The following is a 24,652-nucleotide window of genomic DNA, read 5'->3' as shown; positions in this document are numbered from 1 at the left end:
TTTCAAGGGAATAGAAAATCCATTTGACGTAGCATTACAATAGCGACGTGGGAGTGGTGGAAAGATCTTCCCTTACGGCCTGGCTCTGCAAGCCACTGCAGCGAAATATGGGTTTTAACAGCGGCAGTTTCTCTCTACTTCCCTTCATCTCTCTACCCCCTGAACATGCAAGACACACTCTCTACGAGCTGACCACCCTACAGATCCCAGGACGACTTTGAATGCAGTGTCAATTCCAATACAGTCGACGCGCAAAAAGATTATGCATAAGATAATAGTACATATTCCCGGCCAGATGAAATATAAAGCAATTTACTAATAAAAGCTGTAACAATTCTTCTACAAATTAAAACAAATATTATTATTATTTTCCTGTCAAAGCAGGGAGTGCTGCAGCTCCGCAGTTCTTATGGACGAGCCGCCCCTGAGTAGTAGATTGCAGTGCTCACATTATTCACAATACTACCCAGACAGTTGCTGATGTCCTCTCAATTGATGTAGAAGGAATTGTCTGAAACGATATTCCTCTTTATATTTACATACAGTTATGCAAATTTATAGATCAAGTGTACAAACAGATTTTAGGACATGCCCTAATTCCTGCAGTGTCTCTAAAAATCCTATTTTGAATCGAAAGATAAGAGCCACTTGTTACAAAAAGTTTCTTTCAAAACCCTTTATCAGAAACATACAGCAAAGGTAAAGGTTTTCCTGTACGTGCTACGAATGGCATATGTTGTTATGGAAGTAAAAATCCACGCATGCATTGACCTCGGCACTAGAATAAGATGGTTGAACAATTATGCGAACGACCAAACAAAATTCTCCATTCTGAGACTTCTGTTGCTGACTTGGGTAGCTTAAATAACAAAGATGTCGTTCTGATTAAGAAGAATATGCACACTGATCGTATGAGACTTCGTCCTAAATTATCTAGGGAACTATAGGAGCTGCACGCAATTTTACCTGAGTACCTAAACAACTTAACAACTACATTAGACTTGTTAACAATGTCCAGAATAGCATTGTAGGGCTGACGACATCGGAAAACTTGTCGTTTTGAAACTTGTTATACGTTATTTATGGACGGTACTTTTTCAAAGCTGCTTCTCACTGTTTAAGCAACTATTCGTGGTTCATGATTTTAAGAATTATACATACATACCGTCATTTTAATGTTTATTGACCAATAAGTCTCTTGATACGTACAAAACGGCCCTTTATCATCTTATGAATCATTTATCAGACAGTTTTTCTCCGAGTGCTGTCTGTGTTGACTTTGAAGTGGATATTCATTCTGCTGTTCTCGTCATTTGGCCAACTACAAATCTGAAAGAATGTCGCTTCCACCTTGGCAAAAACCTGGTTTCGCAAAATATAATCTTTGGGTCTTGTAAAAAAATATGTTAGCGAGAGTGAAATTTTTTGCTTCTTAAAAACATTCTTTGGACTTTCTTTCCTCACACCCGACGAGCTAGACCAGGCATGTCAATTGATTCCCACAGGAGCAAGCGCGCGCTTTACAGCGGAAAGGAAAGGGACAGACAAAAGAGGTGGTATATGCCGCTTGGTCGAGCTATATTCAGGGATGGCCAGCACTGATTCAATAGATAAAGGGAAGAGAACTTATTAAAACTGTATCCATGTTAATTTTTAGATTTGCCTGAGAAGTATAAGTGCATTATAAGAATGTAAGTTTTAATTTTAATGCTCATTTTTCACAAGTTTGATTTTTTTTTCAAAAGAAATATTTTCTCAACTTTTCGTATAGAAAGGTGAAATTTTCAGGTATAGGCCTATTTATTTAGTAGCCTTACAGAATGTTTTCGTAAATCTAATATACCGTATATACGTATTACTGAAGAAGTGTATTGAAAATTTTGAAAATATTCGTATGGAAATCGTTTGTAAGGAAATGAATTAACAAAGCAACTACTGTTACATCATAAGCAAAAGATACGTGCCCATGTGTTGTAAAAGTGTCAGCTCTATAGCTTCAGCAGATTTCGAGAAATAATTTAATATTCTGATTATAGGAAGTTGCTCACAAATATCACCTTAAAAGCATAATGCGATAAGAGTTTTGTTATGTAATATTAGTTACACTTAAAACAGATACAGTATCTAGGTAACTTTGCTTTGTACTGTAATATTGTTTTGATTAGTTTATTGATTACTTTTGTAAAGCTAAAGATACCATCAATATAAATTCCAACTTATCATGTCATACTCAATCTCTTTGTTTGGAATAGGCCTATCACTTTCTTTATGAATTATGTGTTTCATCCACTTAATACAGTATAATATTATACTACTATGGAATTTAAGTGAATATTCCTTCTTATCTCTCTATTATGTTATTAAGATTTAAAACACAAGTGCAATATTAAGAAATCAGTGTTAGTACTTTTGTTTTACAGATAATATAGATAATATTAAACAGAAAGAAACCATATAAAAATGACATAAAATTTCACGTTCCGTTTGAAGTTTGTGGACCACTGTTTTCTTAATCCAACAGGTTGCTTATTCATACACACAACCCTTCCTCTTTCCATACTTAGCGCTTGCTGCCCGCGCACGACGTCAAGGTCAGAAAAATGCGCTTGCTTTGACATCACTGATCTAGACGATTGTTTCTGAAACGATATTATGACCATTGAACCAGACGACGAAGCTGTACGTCAGTTTTCAGATTATGTGTTAGAAAATTACATCGAGCCTGAAAGTAAATTTCCACCGTCACTATGGACAAAATTCTCCTGTTCTCTGACACGAACTACGAATGCTTGCGAAAGTTTTCATTCGACGCTGAATGTTATGTTCTATCTATCATTCACATCCTAACGTATATAAATTATAAGAAACCATCAGTAAGGTAGGCCTACAAACCACCTCTAACGTAAAAATGAATAGTGTGAGTGTAAGAAACATCAGACGAAGCAAGAAAACAGTCGACAAAGAGGAATTAATAGATACTTCACAAAATGGCCCAATTAAGATAAGGCGAAATAAGCAGGTTTTAGTATATCTATGTCATATCATACAAATTTCTGCCGTAAATGTTCAACTGTACAAAGTCACATTTTTAACCACACCTACTAAGTCGTACTGCAGTTGGTGGCCAGTCCTCAGTCTGGTTAAGTGGGAAGGAAAATGTGCGAGACACAACTCGGATATCTCAATATTGAAACGGATGTCCGATAAGTAGTGCGGGTACGCAAAACAGGATATATTTTCGTGATTGCTTCGTAACTAGTATAAACGACGTTTTGGAAGTTTAACCACGAGAAAATCCCGTCACCACCCAGAATCGAACCCCGGTCTTTCAGTCCGTAGCCAACTGCTTGAAGTAATACATATTGTGTGATTTAAAGAGAAACTTGGCTTCAAAGGGGAACGACTGTTTTATTGCATCAGCCGTCAGCAAGTGAAAATTATTCCCCACTTCAATTGTCACAATCTGCAGTATTCAAATATTCTTAAAATATTGAGTTTCTTTTCTCTTTGTCCTAAGTCATTCACCAACAGAACGAGAGTTTACGCATATGAATGCCTTATATGCAAGAGATGAAACTCAGCTGTCCATGACATCCTGAAAACAATGCTATGCACTGAAGTTAACTTCAATATTCTTGTGTCAACTTCTACAGAATGCTATGTGATAAAAAAATCTCCTGAAAGAGATTAATTAATCCAAACTAATTAATGCAGGTTGGCTGGAATGCAGTATTACCTAATGAGTAGCTTTCACGACCTCATATTGTCTTTTTTTTGAAACGTCTAATTCAGTAAGCAAACCAGTTATATTTGGGAGTTATTTAGCGTCTGAATGAAATAAAGGTGATAATGCCGGTGAAATGAGTCCGGAGTCCAGCACCAATAGTTACCCAGCATTTGCTCATATTGGGCTGAGGGAAAACCCCGGAAAAACCTCAACCAGGTAACTTGCCCCGACCGGGAATCGAAACCCGGGCCACCTGGTTTCGTGGCCAGACGCGCTAACCGTTATTCCACAGGTGTGGACTGGTGTGTATTAAATTCTCTTTTGAAGCATTTCATTTGCTCATGAATAGTCCTTTTTAGGAGAGATATAAATTCTAATTCCTTATTCAAAATTCCTGATGATAAATGGGAATGTAAACATTTTATATATGATACAGAGATCCTTGACCAACTGGATGGAACCAGATTTCTGAACTAACTGAATAGAATCACAATTCTTAACTCTGTAATTGAGTGAAGCAAAGAATGAAATAAAATTATTAAATTGAAAGCTATGAAAGACAGCAGTAAATTTGAAGATTAAGAGGACATTTGGCAGGTGCATTAAACCGAAAATTCCCAAGTCTAGTAATAGACTGCTCTCTACAAATAATGTTGTATTACTTAAATAACTGACCAACACACAGACTGCATCTGAATGGCAGAGGCAAAGACCATCTTTTTCTTTGACGGAAATTCCTGGAAATGTTGAACTGATGAGACCTTGGACATCACACATTGATTTGATAGATGTAAGTCCTATCAGACGTATTATCGTGGGCATATGTGATGTGAACGAACGTTTTTCTTGTTATTGTCTTTGCTCTTTGTGTAATCTAATTAAAATCAGACTTGCATTTAATAGAAGATAACTTTTTTCATGTCATACCAACTTCGAATTTCTCATGTAAATGTGGCGTACCTGAAGTGGAATATGCCAGCATATTTATCTCCGAAGCCTTGGTCATCTGGTACAATTTGAGAAAATAACCTCTTGCTGAGCGTGAGGTTCGCCACAGCTGCCAACAACCAGCAATCACCTAAAATAAAAGAGAAGTAATTAAGATATATTTTATTACAAATTTAAAATATCAGAACTGCAGGAAAAGTCAAAAAATTGTACCTCCTACTTAATTTCCCGTGCATACAATGGCAACTCTGAAATTTGTTTTTGTTTTAGGATGTAAACACACAGAGCCAAGGGCGCACCGATGGGGGAGGGGGTCCGGACCCCCCCCTCAAAGTGATAAGTTGTGACATTTTTACTGAATTTTTAAGCATTGATAGCATATAATTCCGTTATCTATAATTTCGCCGAAATGATTTACGTACATGTACAGTTCCCCAAGAAAAGAATGAGACAATTGAATATTCCTAAGTCTCAGATGTAAGACACTGCGCATGATCGGAGATCAGAGCAATGCTACACAAGATAACGAATACTGAGATACTTAAATTCAGGCTAGTTGGTTTGTTACTAGCATCGTTCCGAAATTCACTTCAAAAACTGCAAAAAATATGGTAATATGACGTAAAAAATAGACAACCTATATATGTACAGCTGTCAAAAGAAAAAGTGGCCGCTCTCCTGTATCAAAGTTCCCTTCGGGTATCTTCGCTACAATTCGGAGACAGGCGATGTTACATGTTGTTGGACCACGTTGCCTGATATCTACAGTTATAATTGAAGTATACTGTGTGTTATTCGATAGCATAATGGTAGCATTCAGGCGTCTTATTCATGAGGTCCTGCGTTCGACTACAACCTCGTGCTTTTTATGTCCTTTTTTGTTCTGTTTTTGAGAGAGACAAACTAGACATAATGGCTCCTTTTTCTTTTATGATTATTTTAGTAATTAACATCAGGTTCATTAATATATTATGCCATGACTTTATCATTATCATTATGATATTGTGGCTGCAAATGGAAAGAAAAAAGATTTTATTCTCAATAAAATATCTTTCGTGGCATAAACATAACAAATTTACTGGCGTCGGCCTTAAAATATTCAAACAATTAAGCGTTCAAAAAACAAAACAAAAAGCCATAATTCAATATTTAGTCTATCTTCCTCTTATCTCGATCATCTTGCAGTCGAGTGGGCATGGAATTGACTAGTCTTTGCAAATAGCGACTGTTCTTAGACACGATATTCCAGGCATTCTGAACATACACACATAAATGTTCTGTCCATGGGCAGGTCTTTAACTGCAAACCCAGCAATCTCCAATCTTTCCTATTTTCTGCCTTCCTCTTAGTCTCCGCATATGATCCACATATCCTAATGTCGTCCATTATTCTTTTCAACCAGAGACCCAACCAATTCCTTTTTCTCTTTCTAATCAGTTTCAGCATCATTCTTTCTTCACTCACTTTTTCAAACACAATTTTATTTCTTATTCTGCCTGTCCACTTTACACGCACCGTTCTTCTCCACATCCACATTTCAAATGCTTCAATTCGTTTCTCTTCATTTCGTCGTAATGTCCATGTTCCTTCCCCATACAATGCCACACTCCACACAAAGCACTTCACTAGTCTCTTCCTTAGTTATTTTTCCAGAGGTCCGCAGAAGATCCTTCTTCTTCTATTAAAAGCTTCCTTTGTTCATGTTTGCAGTTTTCTTAGGAAGGATAGGCCTAAATGCGGTAACATCCCGTTGCTTTCCGCACATCACAATCTCTTTCGCATTTTATTAAATTCCAAGGGGCCCAAGCGTGGAGATGAGGAGAGTGGATTTGACTAATTGGGCCCTCCGGACTTCACCGAAAGTCACGGCAAGGGTTAAATATTAATTCTATCAGGATGTTTGACCCGGTCAGAGACCGGGAAATCTCAATTAGCCTTTGCCCCCCGCATCCTGGACTAGCTTCTACGAATCATCAGAAGATCTTAGAGTGCGATTGGGCCAATTTTTCCAAAAATGTTTCCACACTTTTGCTCTCGTAGCTCAGCGGACGAAGTCGGAATTTAGATGTCAACGTCTCAGGTTCAATTCCTCGTTACTCCTTTTCATTTTATTGTGGTTCAATTGTATGTAATAATACAAAAAGAAAAACTAATACCAGTATTATGCAACTGGATTTTTCCAAACCTAATATTAAATTTGTTATTTATATCGCTAAAGAACGATTACAATATAAATAACTTGAATATTATTTATACAGTCTCACTAAAGAACGATAACAGAATATAAATGATAAATATCGGTTTGTTTAATTAATATATTGCGAAAGAACAATAACAATATAAATAACTTGAATATTGTTTTATAATGCTAATGAAGGAAAACAGAATATAAATGATAACTTGAATATTATTTAAATCGCTAAAGAACGATAACAATATAAAAAACGTGAATATTATTCATATCGGAATTTCACAGATTTATTACAGATGTATTTAAGAAATTGTAGAAGAATAGTAATTAGTAACAGTGTCCTATTTATTCTTCTTGGAGCCAAATTTGTAACTTTTAAAAATGTGGTTACTATGTTGAAGTGTATGTGTTGTAACGGATGCTTGATTTGTTATGTATGTGAGTCAGTTATGTGATGCTTGATGTCGTCGCAATGTCGTAATTATGGTTTGATTGTGTTTGTGTGACTATTGTGTATTAATTTATGATGTATGGTACGGAAAGCTGCATATTTGTGTTATAGAAGTGTTACGTATGTGTGTTGTTAATGTTTTTGTATGTTACAAATAGATACCTGATATTTGTTTTGCAATCGCAATGCCTAATTTACGGATTATTTATGTTTTGTTTACATCGCGTAAGCTAATTTAATTTTCTTTTCCATTTCTCTTTATGCTTATCTTTTTTGTGTATAAAACTATAGCTCTAACATACATATGTAAAATACGGCTAACCCCCATTAGAAATACAATAATAATTATTATTCTTATCGTTATAATACGATAATAGAATACAAATGATGACCTGAATTTTGTTCATATCTCTAAAGAACGATAACAAAATATAAATAACGTGATATCCATAAAGAACGATAACTGGATATAAATGATAATTTGAATATCATTTACATCTCTAAAGAAAGATTAAAAAATAAAATGAAAACTTGAAGAAGGCCCGAACCCACGACCTTTGAATCATTAAACAAGCACTCTACCACTGGTCCACGAGGCGTAGATATGGAACGCTTTCATAGTTCCGGAACTGCTTGTACAAGCACATGCATCGTGTAACATCGCCGCGACCCGAAGTGGACTTTGAAAATATTCGCTGTTCACGAGTGCGGCCACTTTTTTTTTTGACAGCTGTACATACATCGTGTAGTTAAATCGACATTGGACTTTCATGACAGAAAGGAAAGCTTTCGTGTCGTTTCAATAGCTCAGATGCTAAGACATGCGTGTTGTGTAGAAAAGATCGGGTTCGATTCTTAGTCTATAACAACAATTTTTTTTTGTAGGCCTATAAATAACGTTGAAATAGTTTTTTTTACAAAGTCCTGAGATTAAGTGTTAATGATCACAGACAATACAAAATTACAAATTATAACTTTATAAACGATAATCTAATAAATGATGAATGCATTTACACCATTGATATATATAACTATTACAATGAAATTAAAAATTATTCCTAAGCCACACAGAATTTTTACAAATGTTTAGAGTCCGTAGGTCTGTCATTTGTCGAGTAATTATTACAATATTTTATTAGTAGCTTTCCCATATGTGTAAGAAATGCACTCGCACAAAACAATTTTTGTTAAAAGTATGGTTTTGGACTATTTCATTCTCACCCATTCAGTTGATTTTAACTATTTTATCTACGTGTTTGCAATGCTATTTAATTTAATGTGTATTCAATTTTATTCATGTTATGATTTAATGAAGAAGCACTGTTACAGTTATTGACTAATTACATATATTAATACTAATTATTGAATGCACCTATTAAGTAACCAATTGCAGTATCTTTTGCAAACCGTTGAATGTTTAAGTTGTCAATAATATTTATGTACTAGCCTAAATACTATAAGGCGTTAAAAAAATTTTCAATAGATTTGGGATCCTCTACTTTATAATCACTGGTTTTAATGAAAAAAATATATATATTTTATTTCTTAGGATATCTACAAGTTTAACTTTAATAATATTCCGAATAGCTTTAATTTGGATTATCTGAATTTTGTACTTTTCTATTCAAATGTATTCTTTTTGCCTCTTTTATAACTTTTGATAAAATTACACAGTACTTCTTGTAATATTTAAGAACATGAGGATCATTACATTGCTACTCATTACATATAGATTCTTCTTTTTAATACATGAGATTTTTAAGTCCCTGCGTCATCTACATTTTTTTACTTTTGAATTTTTTTCACAACATTGAGTGGAGAACATTCACTGAAGTGATTCTGAAATGAAGTGAAAAACACATTACATTTACTCTTAATATTAGTAGCACCAGTATCATATATGTTTTTCCAGGATTCATTTTGTAGACATAAATAATCACTATATTCAGCATCTACGACTCTTTTTTAGTTTTTAAATTCATATTTTGAAATTGTTCAGTGACATTGGAAACACTTAGGATTTGTTTATCATGTTCAGACAAGCCATTGATTATAGGTTCTGTCGAATAGGAATTCAGTCTAATTCTGTGTATAAAAGTTTTATCGATGGTTATACTACTTCCAGTTTATATGCTGGTTGGGAAAATTACTCTACGACTAAGGTTTTCAGTTTCAAGGAGTGAATTTACTTTACTTTTACGGAAAAGTTCCGAGAGATGTTTATGTCACTACAGATCACAAATTCCATATTAGGTTTCTAAAGCCTTTCCATTACAAATTCAATGTTGGCTATAAATATTAATAAATAATGTAAGAAATATGAATGATTGTAGTTAGAAGTTTGATTTACATTATAAAAAAGTAGTAACATTTCTCGGCAAGATTCGAACTTTCGACGTTTGGTTTCGTCGTCCAACACATAAGCACGGACCTATTCAATACTTACGTTAATATCCTACAATTTAGCTGTAGCAAGTGGTGTCATAGCTTGGAGTTTTTTTACTTAATGTAATTGGATTTAATTTGATTAGTTTCGCAACAATTGGACTTCCTGTTATATCCTGTTATTTAAATATTTAATTTAGGGTCGATTCATTAACTCTTACTGTGTAAGATGCCACTTATTTCAATAATTCTTTATTATGTTAAATAATCATTGTCTACACTAAAGTATTATCGTCATCCCTCATTTCTCATCGTAATGGCGAACCGACGTGACATGAGACAGCGACTTACAGCTCTAGTTGAGGCTGGATATGGGGTCAGATCTGCTGGCCGTTTGGTCGGTGTTCCTGGCAGTACAGCATTGAGGTGGGTTCATCGTTACCAAAATTCAGGGGGGGGGGGGTCGAAAGTCACCCTATTTCTGGGCGTCCGCGGGTTTCTTCATTGGAAGACGATGCTTCCTTATTCGAGACAGTTCGACAGGACCCCTTTCGGACTGCTAACGAAGTAAGAGCAGCATCTAACTTTCCCGGTTCTTCACAGATTGTGATCAACAGGTTTGAGGAGCCGCGGTATTAGGAGCCGGAGGGCTGCGCAAATTGAAATATTAGGAAAAGCATAAGCTGTCGACCGTCTTGCCTTCGCAACCAATCGAGTGGATTTCGATTGGAGAAATGTAATTTTCTCCGACGAAACAACCATCTCGAGTAATTACGAAGGTCCTGTCCATGTCAATCATGAGGATAGCCTCCGACATGATCAGCTCTATGTGCACCGACGTGAAAGATCGATTTAGCATATCGTGTTTTTTTAGTTGGTTATTTAACGAAGCTGTATCAACTACTAGGTTATTTAGAGTCAATGAGATTGGTGATAGCGATATGGTATTTGGCGAGATTAGGCCAAGGAGGCTAAGGATTCGCCATAGATTACCTGGCATTCACCTTAAGGTTGGGGATAACCTCGGAAAAACCCAACCAGGGAATCAGCCCAAGCGGGCATCGAACCCGGGCCCGAGCGCAACTTCAGACCGGCATGCGAGAGCCTTAAGCTCGATTCACATTATACGGAACATCAACGTCACGGACCATCACCGTCACCGTCACGTCCAATGCAAACTCATTCACACTTAACGGCAAGTGACCGTCAGTTTGCATGCGTCATCAAGAATAGAGAAGCAGCCATTGCTCTCAAACAATGTCGTAGCTTCTATGAGAGACAAGCAATTGCACTGTAATTTTTAGGATTCATATATAAATGTCTAAGGAAAACATAGAAAAAAATTGAAATCAAAATCTTTTATGGACAGTGAGAAAAAAAATATTAACTTCGAAGTCACCCGTTCAAAATAGGCATTGACATATTGAAAGTTGATAAGCGACAAACTTTTTTTATTTTTCACGTTAGATGTGGGTTCAAAGCGAGAGAAATGTAGACAGAAAGAAAATTACTTTTAAAAGTGGCTGATATTCAAAACCTGTATCGGTTTGCGAGTTGCGGCGAGTTTAATGCGGGAGTTTGCGTGGCGGACTTTCTTATGCAGAGCGACAACTTTTATCTGTTAGAACTGCGGATTCTCATAGAAATCATCGCTCTGATTTCAAATTTGTTTTCAAAATAATAATAATAATAATAATAATAATAATAATAATAATAATAATAATAATAATAATTTATCCTTCGAAGAGGTGGAAAAATTAAAATATCTTGGAGCAACAGTAACAAATATAAATGGCACTAGGGAGGAAATCAGACTCAGAAAAATATGGGAAATGCGTGTTATTATTCGGTTGAGAAGATTTGTCATCTAGTCTGCTGTCAAAAAATCTGAAATTTAGAATTTATAAGGCAGTTATATTACCCGTTGTTCTTTATTGTTGTTTATTGTTGTTAAAACTTGGACTCTCACTTTGAGATAGGAACAGAGGTTAAGGGTGTTTGAGAATAAGGTTCTTAGGAATATATTTGGGGCTAAAAGGGATGAAGTTACAGGAGAATGGAGAAAGTTACACAACGCAGAACTGCACGCATTGTATTCTTCACCTGTCATAATTAGGAGCATTAAATCCAGACGTTTGAGATGGGCAGGGCATGTAGCACATGGGCGAATCCAGAACTGCATATAGTGTGTTAGTTGGGAGGCCGGAGGGAAAAAGGCCTTTGGGGAGGCCGAGACGTAGATGGGAGGATAATATTAAAATGGATTTGAGGGAGGTGGGATACGATGATAGAGACTGGATTAATCTTGCACAGGATAGGGACTGATGGCGGGCTTATGTGAGGGGGGCAATGAACCTGCGGGTTCCTTAAAAGCTATTTGTAGGTAGGTAAGTAAGTAAGTAATAATAATAATAATAATAATAATAATAATAATAATAATAATAATAATAATAATGACAGTAATACGATAATAAATTCTTTCTTTTCTTTTTTCTCAATTTCAAATTATGCCATACTAGTGTTTAATTAACATAGATGTTATTTATATTCTTACTAGGAATATTTTAATTACCTACATTTCAAAACTCACGGTTAACTCGAAAATCTTAAGCAATGGAAATATTTTGAATTTCGAATCAGAGCGATAATTTCTATGAGAATCCGCAGTTCTAACAGATAAAAGTTGCCGCTCTGCATAAGAAAGTCCGCCACGCAAACCCCCGCATTAAACTCGCCGTAACTCGTAAACCGGTACAGGTTTTGAATATGAGCCACTTTTTAAAGTAATTTTCATTCTTTCTAAACATTTCTCTCGCTTTGACTCCCCATGTAAATTGAAAAGTTTGTCGCTTATCACTTTTGAGAGTGTCGATGTCTATTTTGAACGGGCGACTTCGAAGTTAGTAATTTTTTTGTCACTGCCTAAAAAAGATTTTGATTCCAAATTTTTTCTATGCTTTCCTTAGACATTTATATATGAATCCTAAAAATTACAGTACAATTGATTTTCTCTCATAGCAGCTACGACATGTTAATGTGTAACGGTGCTGCTAGAGTCTAGCTGTCTAGCAGAAAAAACCGTCCACGTACAGGTTCCATCACGTCAAAACATTCTCCTCGAGAATCCCAGACGGTCCGTGCAGTTGATGGTCCGTGACGTTGCCTGTATATGTGAACGCTACCATACAAAACGCGTTGTACAATGTTTTGATGTAACGCTGCTGGTCCGTGACGCGACGTTGATGTGACGTATAATGTGAAACGAGCTTTAACCGACTGAGCCACGCCGGTGGCTAGCATATCGTGTTGGGGTGGATATCTTACGATGGGTCTGGCATTACAGAACGCATCGATGACCGGCTTAATGCGGGAAAACATATTCCTTCCCTCCGCCCGAGAACGTTTTCCCGACTGCTGTTCCAGCAGAATAACCGTCCCGTGCACTATGCCGCAAGCATTCAAAGATGGTTTCAAAGGAGACTCGAGATCGAAATCATTCATTGGCCTCCGAAGTCACCTGATTTGAATGTCATAGAACATTTATAAGCGGAACTGAAAAAGAGGATAGCCACCTATGCCCACAGACGCCCTCGAAATAGAGACGAATTGTGTAATCAAAGTGTTAACGCTTGGGAAGATGTCGCCGAGGATCAGAACTTATTCCACAATCTCGTGACATCCATGCCAGATCGACTTAGAGCTGTAATAGAAGCTGATGGCATGTGAGCAAGATTTGAAGTTGTCAGGTCTCTTTTAGTTCATGTTTGTTTGAGGAAGAATACTTTAACTTCCACGTAAGATTTATTTTTTAGACGAAGTTCAGCCCACTTGTAACACCCAGAAATTGGGCATAAATTATTCCACATTTTTCGACATATCAGACAGCTGAGGGACTCTAAAAAAATTAATTACAATTCAATAAAAAAAAGTTTTGCCTGATATCGAAGACGAGACGTTTCCGTTATATAGTGGAACCAGTGGAACCGACACGCTACTGTATGAGCTACAGAGAGAAGACAGTGATATTAGCAACAGTCCAGAATTTAGATTCCACAGCAGGCATTTACCATTCGGTACAGAGAAGCAATGATATTTTGTGACCCGAGCTATGTTGTGAAATCGTGGCCTTAAGTGGCTGTCTTCTTCGTGATCCTTATTCTGGTCCTTGTCCTTGTTGTAATTCTTGTAACAATTCTTGTTATATTTGCCATGGTACTTATCGTGATTTTGGTCCTTATCGTGGTTCTTTCGTATTCCTAGTCTTGAACCATATCGTAGTCGTTACTGTAATCCTTGTCGTGGTGCTTTCCGTTGGCCATGTCGTCATCATAATCGTGGTCCTTGTCTTTCTCGTGATTCTTATCGTCATATTGTAGCCTTTGTTGTGATCCTAATCATGGTCTTTGTTGCCTTTATCATGGTTCTAATCGTGGCCTTGGTGCTTGTCGTAATGCTTGTCATAGTCCTTGTGTTCATGTTCTAGTCATAATTGTTAACCGTATTGCAATGCATGTCTTGATCCTTACTAGGGTCGTTATTATTCTTGTCCTTTTGTTCGTTCGTTCGTGGTCCTATAATGGTCGTTCTTTCTTTGTCGTAATACTTATCGTGGTCATTATTGTTGTCCAAGCCATGGTGTCTTACTGCGATCATTGTCGTGGTGCATGTCGTGGTCCATGCCATGACACTTATCGTGGTCCATGCCGATATTTATCGTGGTTCTTTTCCTTATCGAGGTCCTTATATTGGTCCTTGATGTCTTTGCCATGGTCTTTATCGTGGTCATTGTTGTCTCTGTTGTAGTTATTCTCTGCTTTGTTGGGTCATTATCACAGTGCTTCTTGCCATTGTAATGGCCTTTTTCGATCTAGTTTTTGTCATGGTCCGTATCGTGGCCTTGGTCCTTATCGTGGTCTACGTCGTGATTCTTATAGCTGTCCCTGTCTTTGTCCATATCGCGTCCTTATATTGGTCCTAGTTGTCTCTAACATGGTCCTTACCGTGATAATTGTTGCCTTTGTCATATTTTTATCGTGAACATTGTTGTCTTTGTCGTGGTCCTAGTTATCATTGTAATGGCCCTTATCATTCTTTCTGTCTTTGTCATGGTTCTTATCGTGGTCCATGTCGCGATTCTTATCATGGTTCTTGTCTTCGTCCATGTCACGCTATCTTACATTGGTCCTTGTTGTCTCTGGCATAGTCCTTATCATGATCTTCATTCTCTTTCTCATGTTTTTTTATCGTGATCATTATTGTCTTTGTCGTGGTCTTTGTTGTCATTGTAATAGCCCTTATCTTAATCCTTGTCTTGTCATGGTCTTGGTCCTTATCGTAGTCCTTGTCGTGATCCTTATCATAGTCAGTATCGCGGTCCTTAAAGTGGTTCATGTTATGGTTCTTATTATCCTGAACCTTGTGGTGCGTGTCGTGGACCATGTCGTGATCCTTATCGTAGTCCTCGTCTTTATCCTTATCATGATTCTTATAGTGGTCCGTATTATCTTTTGCATAGTCCTTATCCCTGCCTTGGTCTTTATGAACCTTATCGTAGTGTTTATCATGGTCTTTATCGTGATACTTATCGTAGTGTTTGTCGTGACCCATGTCGTGATTCTTATCGTGGTCCTTGTCTTTGTTTTGCTGTTGTCATGGTTCTTAACATCGTCCTTGTCTTTGACGAAGTCCTTATGGTGATTATTACGTAGTCCATGTCATGATCCTTATCGTGATCGTTGCCGTAGATCTTATAATGATCCTTGTTGTCTTTGCCACGATCCTTATCGTGGTCACTGTTGTCTTTGTCACGTTTTTTATCGTAATCTTTCTCTTTGTTGTGGTCCTTATCATCGTCCTTATCGTGATATTTGTTGTCTTTGTTATGATCCTTATCATGGTCTTGGTTCTTATCGTGGTTCATGTCGTGACTCTTATCATGAACCTTGTCCTTATCCTGGTCTATTTCGTATTTATTTTCGTGGCCCTTGTCTTTATCCATACCGCGTTTCTTATATTGGTTCTTGTTTTCCTTGTCATGGTCCTTATCGTGATCTTTATTATTTTTGTCGTGGTCCTTGTTGTCTTTGACATGTCCCTTATCGTGATCTTTGTTATCTTTATTGTGATCATTGTAGGCAATGTAATAGTTCTTATCGTCCTCCATGCTGCTTTTGTCGTAGTCCTTATTAGGTATTTGTTGTCTTTGTCATGATCCTTATCTTGGTAAATTTCGAAGTCCTTATCGTGGCCTATGTCGTGGTATTTATCGTAATCCTTGTCGTGGTGTTTATTGTGTTTCTTGTCGTAGTATATTATCATGGTCCTGATTTTGGTCCTTACCGTGGTCCTTGTCTTTCTAATAGTCCTTTTCGTAGTTTTGGTCCTTTTAATTCTTATGGTGGTCTATGTCGTGATATAATGCCTGTCATGGTGTTTGTCGTGTTTCTTGTATGTTACCATGGTCCTGATCTTTGTCCTTGTCGAGGTCCTTGTTGTCTTTGGTGTAGTCCTTATAATGTTCCTTGCTGTCTTTGCCATATGTCTACATTTGTCATTTCAAAATTAATATTGTTTTTACACTTTGGCGAATGACTTTCGTGTTACAAGGTATATTTCAATCTTTCATGAAAGGTAAACGATCAAGAACGTAAAAACAGACCTACACCAGAAATACACAGACAACTGATAACATTTTGCACTGGTGTGCACTTTGGAGTAGGATGAAAATAGGCCTACGCATGCACGACCAGATGTCTTCCTGGCTACGCCGATATCGAGTGAATCGCGCTGTAGAACTTTAACTTTCGACGACCAAGAGTCGTCTCATTCTTTTTTGAGGTGAATTGTACATAACACTTTATTTAACATCAATCCACACCTGTGGAGTAATGGCTAGCGCGTCTGGCCGTGAAACCACGTGGCCCGCGTTCGATTCCTGGTCGGGGCAATTTACCTGGTTGAGGTTTTTTTCCGGAGTTTTCCCTCAACCCAATATGACCATACGCTGGGTAACTTTCGGTGCTGAATCCCGGGCTCATTTCACCGGCATTATCACCTTCATCTCATTCAAACGCTAAATAACCTAAGATGTTGATAAAGCGTCGTAAAATAACCTATCAAAAAAATCAATCGTGATATCACAGTTTCTCCACAAGATGTTAACAAACTAAAGAAAAAGCCAAGAAGACTGGACTTTGTTTTGTAAAAAAAATTAGAAGAATGTATGTTTGTATGTGTGTGCAGTCTGTAGCCTAACATCCTTTTATTGGACCACCCCCAAGAGAAAATCCTGGGTGCGCCATTGCACAGAACAATCTTCCCTCCTCCCCGTATCCGTAAGTGTTACGTTCCAATACTAAAGGTAGGCGCTCATTTACCGTAACGGGTTAGTTCGACGCGATCGAATTTTTATTCTCTGCACTATTTTAAATTGAGCGTCACCCATTTGTCCGCATGACCGGATTCCGTCCAGAATTCTGGCCAGAGAAATCTAGATAGATTTCCGTACGGGCCAAGATCGAAATAAAGAAAGTCGTGACAATATATCGATTGCAAGACTCCAGTCACGGCAGTAGTCTTGAAGGCATAAATGAAAGAGGCGAAGTTTTCCCCTTTTTTTTTTTTTTTTTTTTCCTCCGTCCAAAGCTAACACAATTAAAAATACAACCTCCTCAGAGCTGCTCATATTATTTCCAGGTTTAGTCCAGAACACTACAAGGAAATAATGCGCTCGCTCTAGCGGTAAATAACAACACTATTAAGATAATCAATTCGGAAATTCATACAAGTGAGCGATACTGTAATAAAAATCCGAAAGCGTGGAAAGAATCCGATTCGATAAGTGAGCGCCAACTTTTACTGTACAACCTATAATAGCGACATATAAGTCCATTTTCGTTCACATACAACCAATGTCGTTAGATAAATTACGCACAATAACATATTGTCGATATTAAATAATAAAATACGTTGTGAATTATTACACATGTGTATACTCTCTCTCCCTCCCCCTCCCCCTCCCCATTCCCTCCCCTCCACCTCCCCCTCCTCTCCCCTCCCCCTCTCCTCTCTCTCTCTCTCTCTCTCTCTCTCTCTCTCTCTTTTAGCTCAACTCTCAAGGTAGGCTACAATGAAGCAATGAAAGTTTCCGCCATGTTACATAATAATGCAATAATGAACCGTTTAGGCCTACTTTATGAGTTCCGAATTTGGTCTATGGTATAGCGAAATTTGGACAAAATTTAAGAATACATAATTCAAATCTGAAATTGTTTAGGAAAACAGTTAGATACGCTTTCGTAGGCCTTAAAATAAATTAAAATGCCGTTAAAACATTTACCTGACTATTTAATTGAGTGTGCTAAAGCGAAGTATCTGGTCTAGAATCGTGATGGATTATGATAATCGTTATATTATATGCACATCACTAGACCGCGGATTTTTAGGTCTTAAAAATGTGTTTTAGGTGACTAAAATAAGCTCTTTCAGTACCTCGAGAGGGGAGCAGAAAACTGTTCTGTATTATACATGAAGATATTATTTCTATTTTAATAACATTCATATTTCATTCATGCATTCCAAAGGCATACTGCTTACAGCATTATTACAATAGTTGTGTTTCTTTCCACAATCACTTCTCAAGTTGCAATTTATCTTTTTTTCTTTCCGATGTCGCAACGTTAATCCCCATCCCGCTTCACAACTATTTATGTCCTCGTCTTGCATGAACATGTGTGGATCATAATTTAAATTTAGTCCTGAATGATTCCGTTAGTGACATTTCAGAAATAAGGGGCTTTTACACAAATGTAAAGCACGTTTATGTGTTTTTAGTGAAAGTTTACCGCGATGGCAGATATTAAATATTACCTTGAATAAAGGGACAACCAAACACACATTAAAAAAAATTTCTGTCTTACGAGATCGTCTCTGTGATTTGATTGTTTATTCGCGTTGAAAAGTAGCTTTTTGCAGGTAGTGATATGCCTAGAGAATATTATTATGTTCTCTAACAAATTTTTCCGGAAAAAATATAGCTCTTGTATTCAAAAAGCAATTCAGTTTCTTTGACTCTGAAGTTATGCTTGCGTTTCAGTGTAAAATATTACAGTGCACCAATATTTTCAAAATATTTACAAGAAAAGTCAATTTATTGACGGCCACATCACTACTGAAACATTTTAATGGAATCTATTTATGTTTGAAAACAATCGCTTGAGAATTGCAATGGGCATGAGAATGAATCAAAGAAAGTACCTTGTTATGTAGACAAGGAGAGGAAAAATAATTCCATCTTTTTATGGATCTAACGTAAACTTGCAGTTTTGTTGACACAGCCTTCTGGCATGATGCCATCGATACGATAGAGTTGAGGAAGCAAAGGAAATTCAAATTCATGGAAAATAGACTCTCCTGATTTCAAAACAACACGGCAACGCTATGTTAAGAAGTTTTTTGATGAATTGACAGTTTACCTGTGTTGTAGAATACTTGAAGAGTGCAAGTTTCATCTTGGTCCCCAGTTTTACAACAAAATAACAGGGGTAGGCTTTTCTAATTAATGAGGTTTTATGAAGAAAATGTCACTTCTCTACACACACAGCAAAAAGTGTCAGCACTATTCACATAAACTTGTGACATTTTTGTTCACCTTAACACAAATCACTCAAATCTTCACGTCAACAATCACACCTACACCTGGACCGTATGTGAAAAACGAACTTAGGCCTAAATATGCATTAAAAATTACTGAAGTTGAGTAGGAGAGAGACAAAAAAATCACTGAAAATTAAGGTAAAAGACGTTTACTACCGGAATATTTAAATATAAAGAAGATTAGAAACTGAAAAAAAAAACATTGTTGAAATCACTTATACCTTTGCCAAATTATTGATGTTAATTTTTTAACTTCCTTTAAAATCCATTGCCAAACTATTGATGTTAATTTTTTAACTTAGTATAAAATCCATATAAAATTATCCCACTATAACAAAGGTGTGTAACATGAAAACAAGAGGTAATTTTTAATTTTCTCTTTGATATTCATGATCAGCACAACAAAGTTGATAAGAATTGCCTATTTTTATTCAATTTACATTTTCACTGTTGTACAGTGTTATCTGTACTCGCCATTGAAAGAGAAAAAGCAGGAATACTGACGTCAAGAAAGTCGCCAGTATGTTCCTGTCGACAAAGCAATTGGAAAATTGTGAGATAAGTCCGTTATTATTATATGATACGTTGAAATTCACCTTTAAAATTCACCGATAATTACGTAACAATACACAGGTCTAAAATACAGACAAATACACATTAATTACCTAATAAGTACAGCATGAAGATAATTAATTACTTTTGTCGGTATTTTCTAAAAGAGAAAGGGAAAACAGTAACAACATTATCTTCAATGTTTACATCACGTCGTTCACATTTTCATTAGGCCTATATCAGTAATGCTTGGTAAGTGAAACAATGCATGAAATTATTTTACAATGTATAGTTGCGAAAGATAGGTCTAGGCCTACATTATTAAACAGTAATATAACAACTTTGGACGTGGGCGGATACGAGAAGATGGGTCCACTGCTGTGGAGTAACAGCACGCCTGACAGTGAAACGAGCGGGCCCGAGTTCAAATCCTGGTTGGGATAAATTTACTTGGCTGAGGTTTTATCCGAGATTTTCCCTCAACCCATTAAGAGTAAATGTTGAGTAATTCCCGGGGATGGACTTTGGACACATTTCGCTGGCATTATCACCTTCATATCATTCAGACGCTAGATAACCACACCAGTTAAAAAAGCGTCTTAAAATGACCCACTAAAAGACGAGAAGAGGGGTCCAATGAAAAGTTTTGCGGGGGGGGGGCATGCTTTCTTAGCTACGCTACTGTTCCGGTGTCTAGTAATGAGGTATGTCGACTGCCCATTTAGACCTATTATAGTTCAATAAGCTAACATTACAAAACACACATCTATAAACAAAAGTATAAACACAAAATCCACAGTCGCAATATTGTCACAAAGCACTATGAAGCGTGGTGGGAATATAATGGTGTAGCAGACGGTTGACTCAAACTCGTTTTCTACTGCGCATGTCGTCACTTGGGAAGCAGCAGCGGCGCGCTAATTCGCGCCGCAGTGCTCGAGGAACAAAACAAACAGCTGTTGTGTGTACGTGCACGGTGTTAATTCTTTGTTTATATATATATATATATATATATATATATATATATATATACCGTGTTCCGCTTATAAGTATAACAAAAGAAATAGCTATAACTTCTGAATTAATACAAGTATATAGTTGAAACCAACTGCTACAAAGAATGAAAACTGGGAATTTTTGTTACCTTATGTTCCATAAACCTCAACATGGCTTCCATTGGTGGCACGGGAAATATCCAACCGGTATTCAACCTCGACCCAAGTGTTATGAAGCATCTGTGGTGTAACATTGTTGACAGCAGCATAAATTCTTTCTTGTAAGTCTGCCAAATCACGTACTGGTGTCCTGTAGACCTGGTCCTTAACAAACCCCCACAGGAAAAAATCAGGTGGTGTTAGATCTGGTGATCTGGCAGGCCATGTGATGTACGGTGATCCTCTTCCGATCCATCTTGCAGAGAATTGTTCGTCTAAGAATGTGCGAACCATGTTGGCAAAGTGTGGTGGAGCCCCATCTTGCTGGAAAATTGCTCCATCTGGGAGTTGTGGCACAGCATACAGTTGCAACATATCCAGGTACGTGTTTGCAGTGACTGTCTTTTCAGCAAAGAAATAGGGACCAATGATTCTGTCACGCATGATCCCACACCAAACATTCCATTTAGGGGAATCCCGTTGGTGTTCAATTACGACACTTGGATTTTCCGACCCCCAGATGCGACAATTGTGTCGGTTTACTTTTCCACTGACGTGGAAGGTTGCCTCATCTGAGAAACAGACTCGAGTTAGAAATGTGTCGTCATCGTCCACTTTATCCAACATTGTTTCTGCAAAGCGTTTTCGTTCCAGTTTATCATTCGGCGTAATCATCTGATGAAGTTGCAGCTTGTACGCTCGCAAACGCAATCTTTTATGGAGCACTGTATGCACTGTTGTTGGTGGGATGTTCAACTGCACACTAGCCTGTCGAATGGATTTCCGCGGGCTTCTCTGAAATGCCTCGCGAATGCGTTCGACATTTTCGTCAGACACTTTACGCTTGGAATGTTTACCTGCATTAGACAACAAACTTCCTGTTTCTCTGAGCTGCCTATCCCATTTCATTATTGAGACGTACGTCGGTACAGCTTCCCTCGGTCTAAGATTGTACTGACGGCGAAACAAGCGCTGTACACGAATTATGGATCTATGTTCTGCTAATGACAGCACACAAAAGGCTTTCTGCTGTGGCGTCCACATGCTGACTGACTAAAGATACGATACGAATTCTCTTATTTAATGATCTGCGCATGCGTGAGTCTTCTAAAAAAAGTAACAACAATGGATTAAAACTTCCCAATTTCCTCTTTACAATGGTACCAATCTTAACCCATTTGCATGCATTGTTATGAAATTATAACTATTTCTTTTATTATACTTATAAGCGGAACACGGTATATATATATATATATATATATATATATATATATATATATATATATATATATAATATATTATATTTAATGTTATTCTTGTATCAGTAATGCTATTAATGTGACACATGCTATTAGTATGCCTGGATTGCAGTATCTGGTTGTTTTGTGTTACAATCGAAAAACAAAAGAAACTGACGTAAAATATTATAGGTTTCCGAAGAATGAAGACTTGGCAAGACAATGGTTGCATCCCTGTAGAAGGGAGGATGAAGTCAATTTACAGCACGATGAGTTTTCTCTCATGTTACTAAATTTTATTTGCTTCGCAACTCATTTGCAAAATATATTTTCATGTTAAACTTATTGTTTGACTTATTCCATAGATTGCTTTGAGGGAAAAGAAAGGGGGTAAAAATCTTAAGACTTAATGTTGTTTCAGCTCGAATATGTTCACTTCATTTTGAGGAGTCAGAAACTCCTAAATTATGGACCAAAAAGCAGTCGTATTCTGAAAGTAGACGCTGTACCCAGAAAAGCTCTGGCGCAGTCTTGCTTGAAACGAAAATCAACAAATAATCTGAGATTGGACAGATGTGAAAAACCGAAAAGGAGAAAAGAAATTCATGACATCATTGCCAATAGTTTATGTACTCTTCAAGCCACTTCAAAACCAATTCAGACGAACATGTATCAGAGGATAGTGCATTAGACCTAAATAACGAAACGTGAGTAATTACAGCATTATAATAACTATTAACTGGTATGTTCCTGTGTATCATATTGTTAACATTTTTCACATACGAGTCGCTCCGCAGAAGGGAATAATTTTCTCATAGTTCTTCAAAACTTTCTAAGCTAAAAGGACTTAATTACATGTCTCATAAAATGTTAAAGCTTTCGTATCTTTTAACAACTTCCAGACAGAAAAGGCTTCATTAAATGGAAGGATTGAGTTGTCTCGAATGTCAATAGAGAAGCAAAAAAGGCGTCAATCAATGGGCATAAACTAATTATTTTCTCGCTTAACCCTAGCATTATCACGGTTGGGAAAAATTTGCCCACCCTTTTTATTTTCTAATTTTTTTTTGAATTAATGAAATCTGACAGCTTTCACCTTTACTCTATTTGTCTCTAACATGATAAGTATGCACACATGTGTACTGTTTTAGATTTAAAATATAGCAGACTAATAATTTGAAGTATTTGTTAGTGGACAGATTTTACCCACCCTTGGCATTTCATATGACTTACACTTTTATAAACATTTTCTAGTTTGAATTATGTGATTTTTGTCCATTGTTGTAACTGTTTGTAATGCCGTTAAAGTCGTTTACTGTTTCAATTCTCCACTTTACCATTTACTTGCAGTGTAGAAACTTGAGTTGGTAAATTTGTTCTTTCTTTATTGGTGTTTATTCAAATCTAGTTGTATTCAGGGATACAGAACATAGACATGAGTTGTTTTGTGGATAATAGCAGTCTTAATATTGTGGGTGAAAGTGATATAATAATAATAATGTTTTATTTTCGCTGGCAGAGTTAAGGCCATAGGCCTTCTCTTCCACTCAACCAGCCTTAATCAATACAATACATATTTAAATTACAAATATTTACACTACATTTAAAAATCTTCTCCAGCAATATTCTTCAGTTTTAACGACTAGTAGACTTATAGTGCTATTGGAAATTGATTTACCGGCGGGGTTGAAGAAAGAAAGTGGTAGTGAGGAAGATAATACAGAAGTGGTTGGTGAGGGTGAATCAAGGTCTATTTCAAGTACTAGCTGCTAACAGGAAAGCCGTTCACATTACGAAAATTAATGTCAGATGTGGAAATTGTGGACTTAATTTGTGTAAAAAATATTCAGATATTAAAATTGTGTGCAGGAGCATTTTACTAAAAGAAATATGCAGAATCACTGGAATGAAAAACTGATGTGTGTTTTTTTAAGTAATGTAAAACTGTTGACGATGAAACTTTATTGAACGTATTTGAGGAGCTCGGAATCAAAACGCGTTAAGTCCATATTTTATCGAGAATGCGTTTTTTTTTTCGAATTTGCCTTCTTTTAGGGACACTTCATCATGCTACACTTGACATTTGTTGCAATTCACATTTTTCAGCCTCTTTAAAGCCAGCCTGAAATCGAAGGTCTGATTCTAAACGTATTCTGTCCATCACCCTGAATGGATCAAACCGAGTTGAGTCCATGAACTTAAGATATCTTCTATCGAAAGCAGTACACCAGAATAAACGTAATTAATTCGATACCTGCCTTTAACAAATGTTCATTATTGACTCTTTTCTAAAGTTTGCTTGTTGCTACCTTTAAGTTCATGCAGTAAGATTTAAAAGGACGGGTTTATTGC

General features: G+C 36.7%; 1 protein-coding gene across 10 annotated transcripts in view; it reads right to left on the bottom strand.

Moving 5' to 3' along the window:
* The window catches only part of CalpA (calpain A), a 560,472-nt gene that overhangs the window by 101,130 nt on the left and 434,690 nt on the right, over window positions 1-24,652 (bottom strand). For all 10 annotated transcript variants that reach the window (XM_069812566.1, XM_069812574.1, XM_069812571.1 and 7 more), the window contains one exon: window positions 4,688-4,805. In XM_069812566.1, the coding sequence (XP_069668667.1) occupies window positions 4,688-4,805 (118 nt within the window). The remainder of the gene's footprint in view (window positions 1-4,687; window positions 4,806-24,652) is intronic.

The sequence above is a fragment of the Periplaneta americana genome, chromosome 16 (assembly GCF_040183065.1).
Source record: "Periplaneta americana isolate PAMFEO1 chromosome 16, P.americana_PAMFEO1_priV1, whole genome shotgun sequence".
In the NCBI taxonomy this organism is placed as follows: domain Eukaryota; kingdom Metazoa; phylum Arthropoda; class Insecta; order Blattodea; family Blattidae; genus Periplaneta; species Periplaneta americana.
The sequence above is the reverse complement of the archived record's forward strand: the minus strand, read 5'-3'. Positions and strand labels throughout refer to the sequence as shown.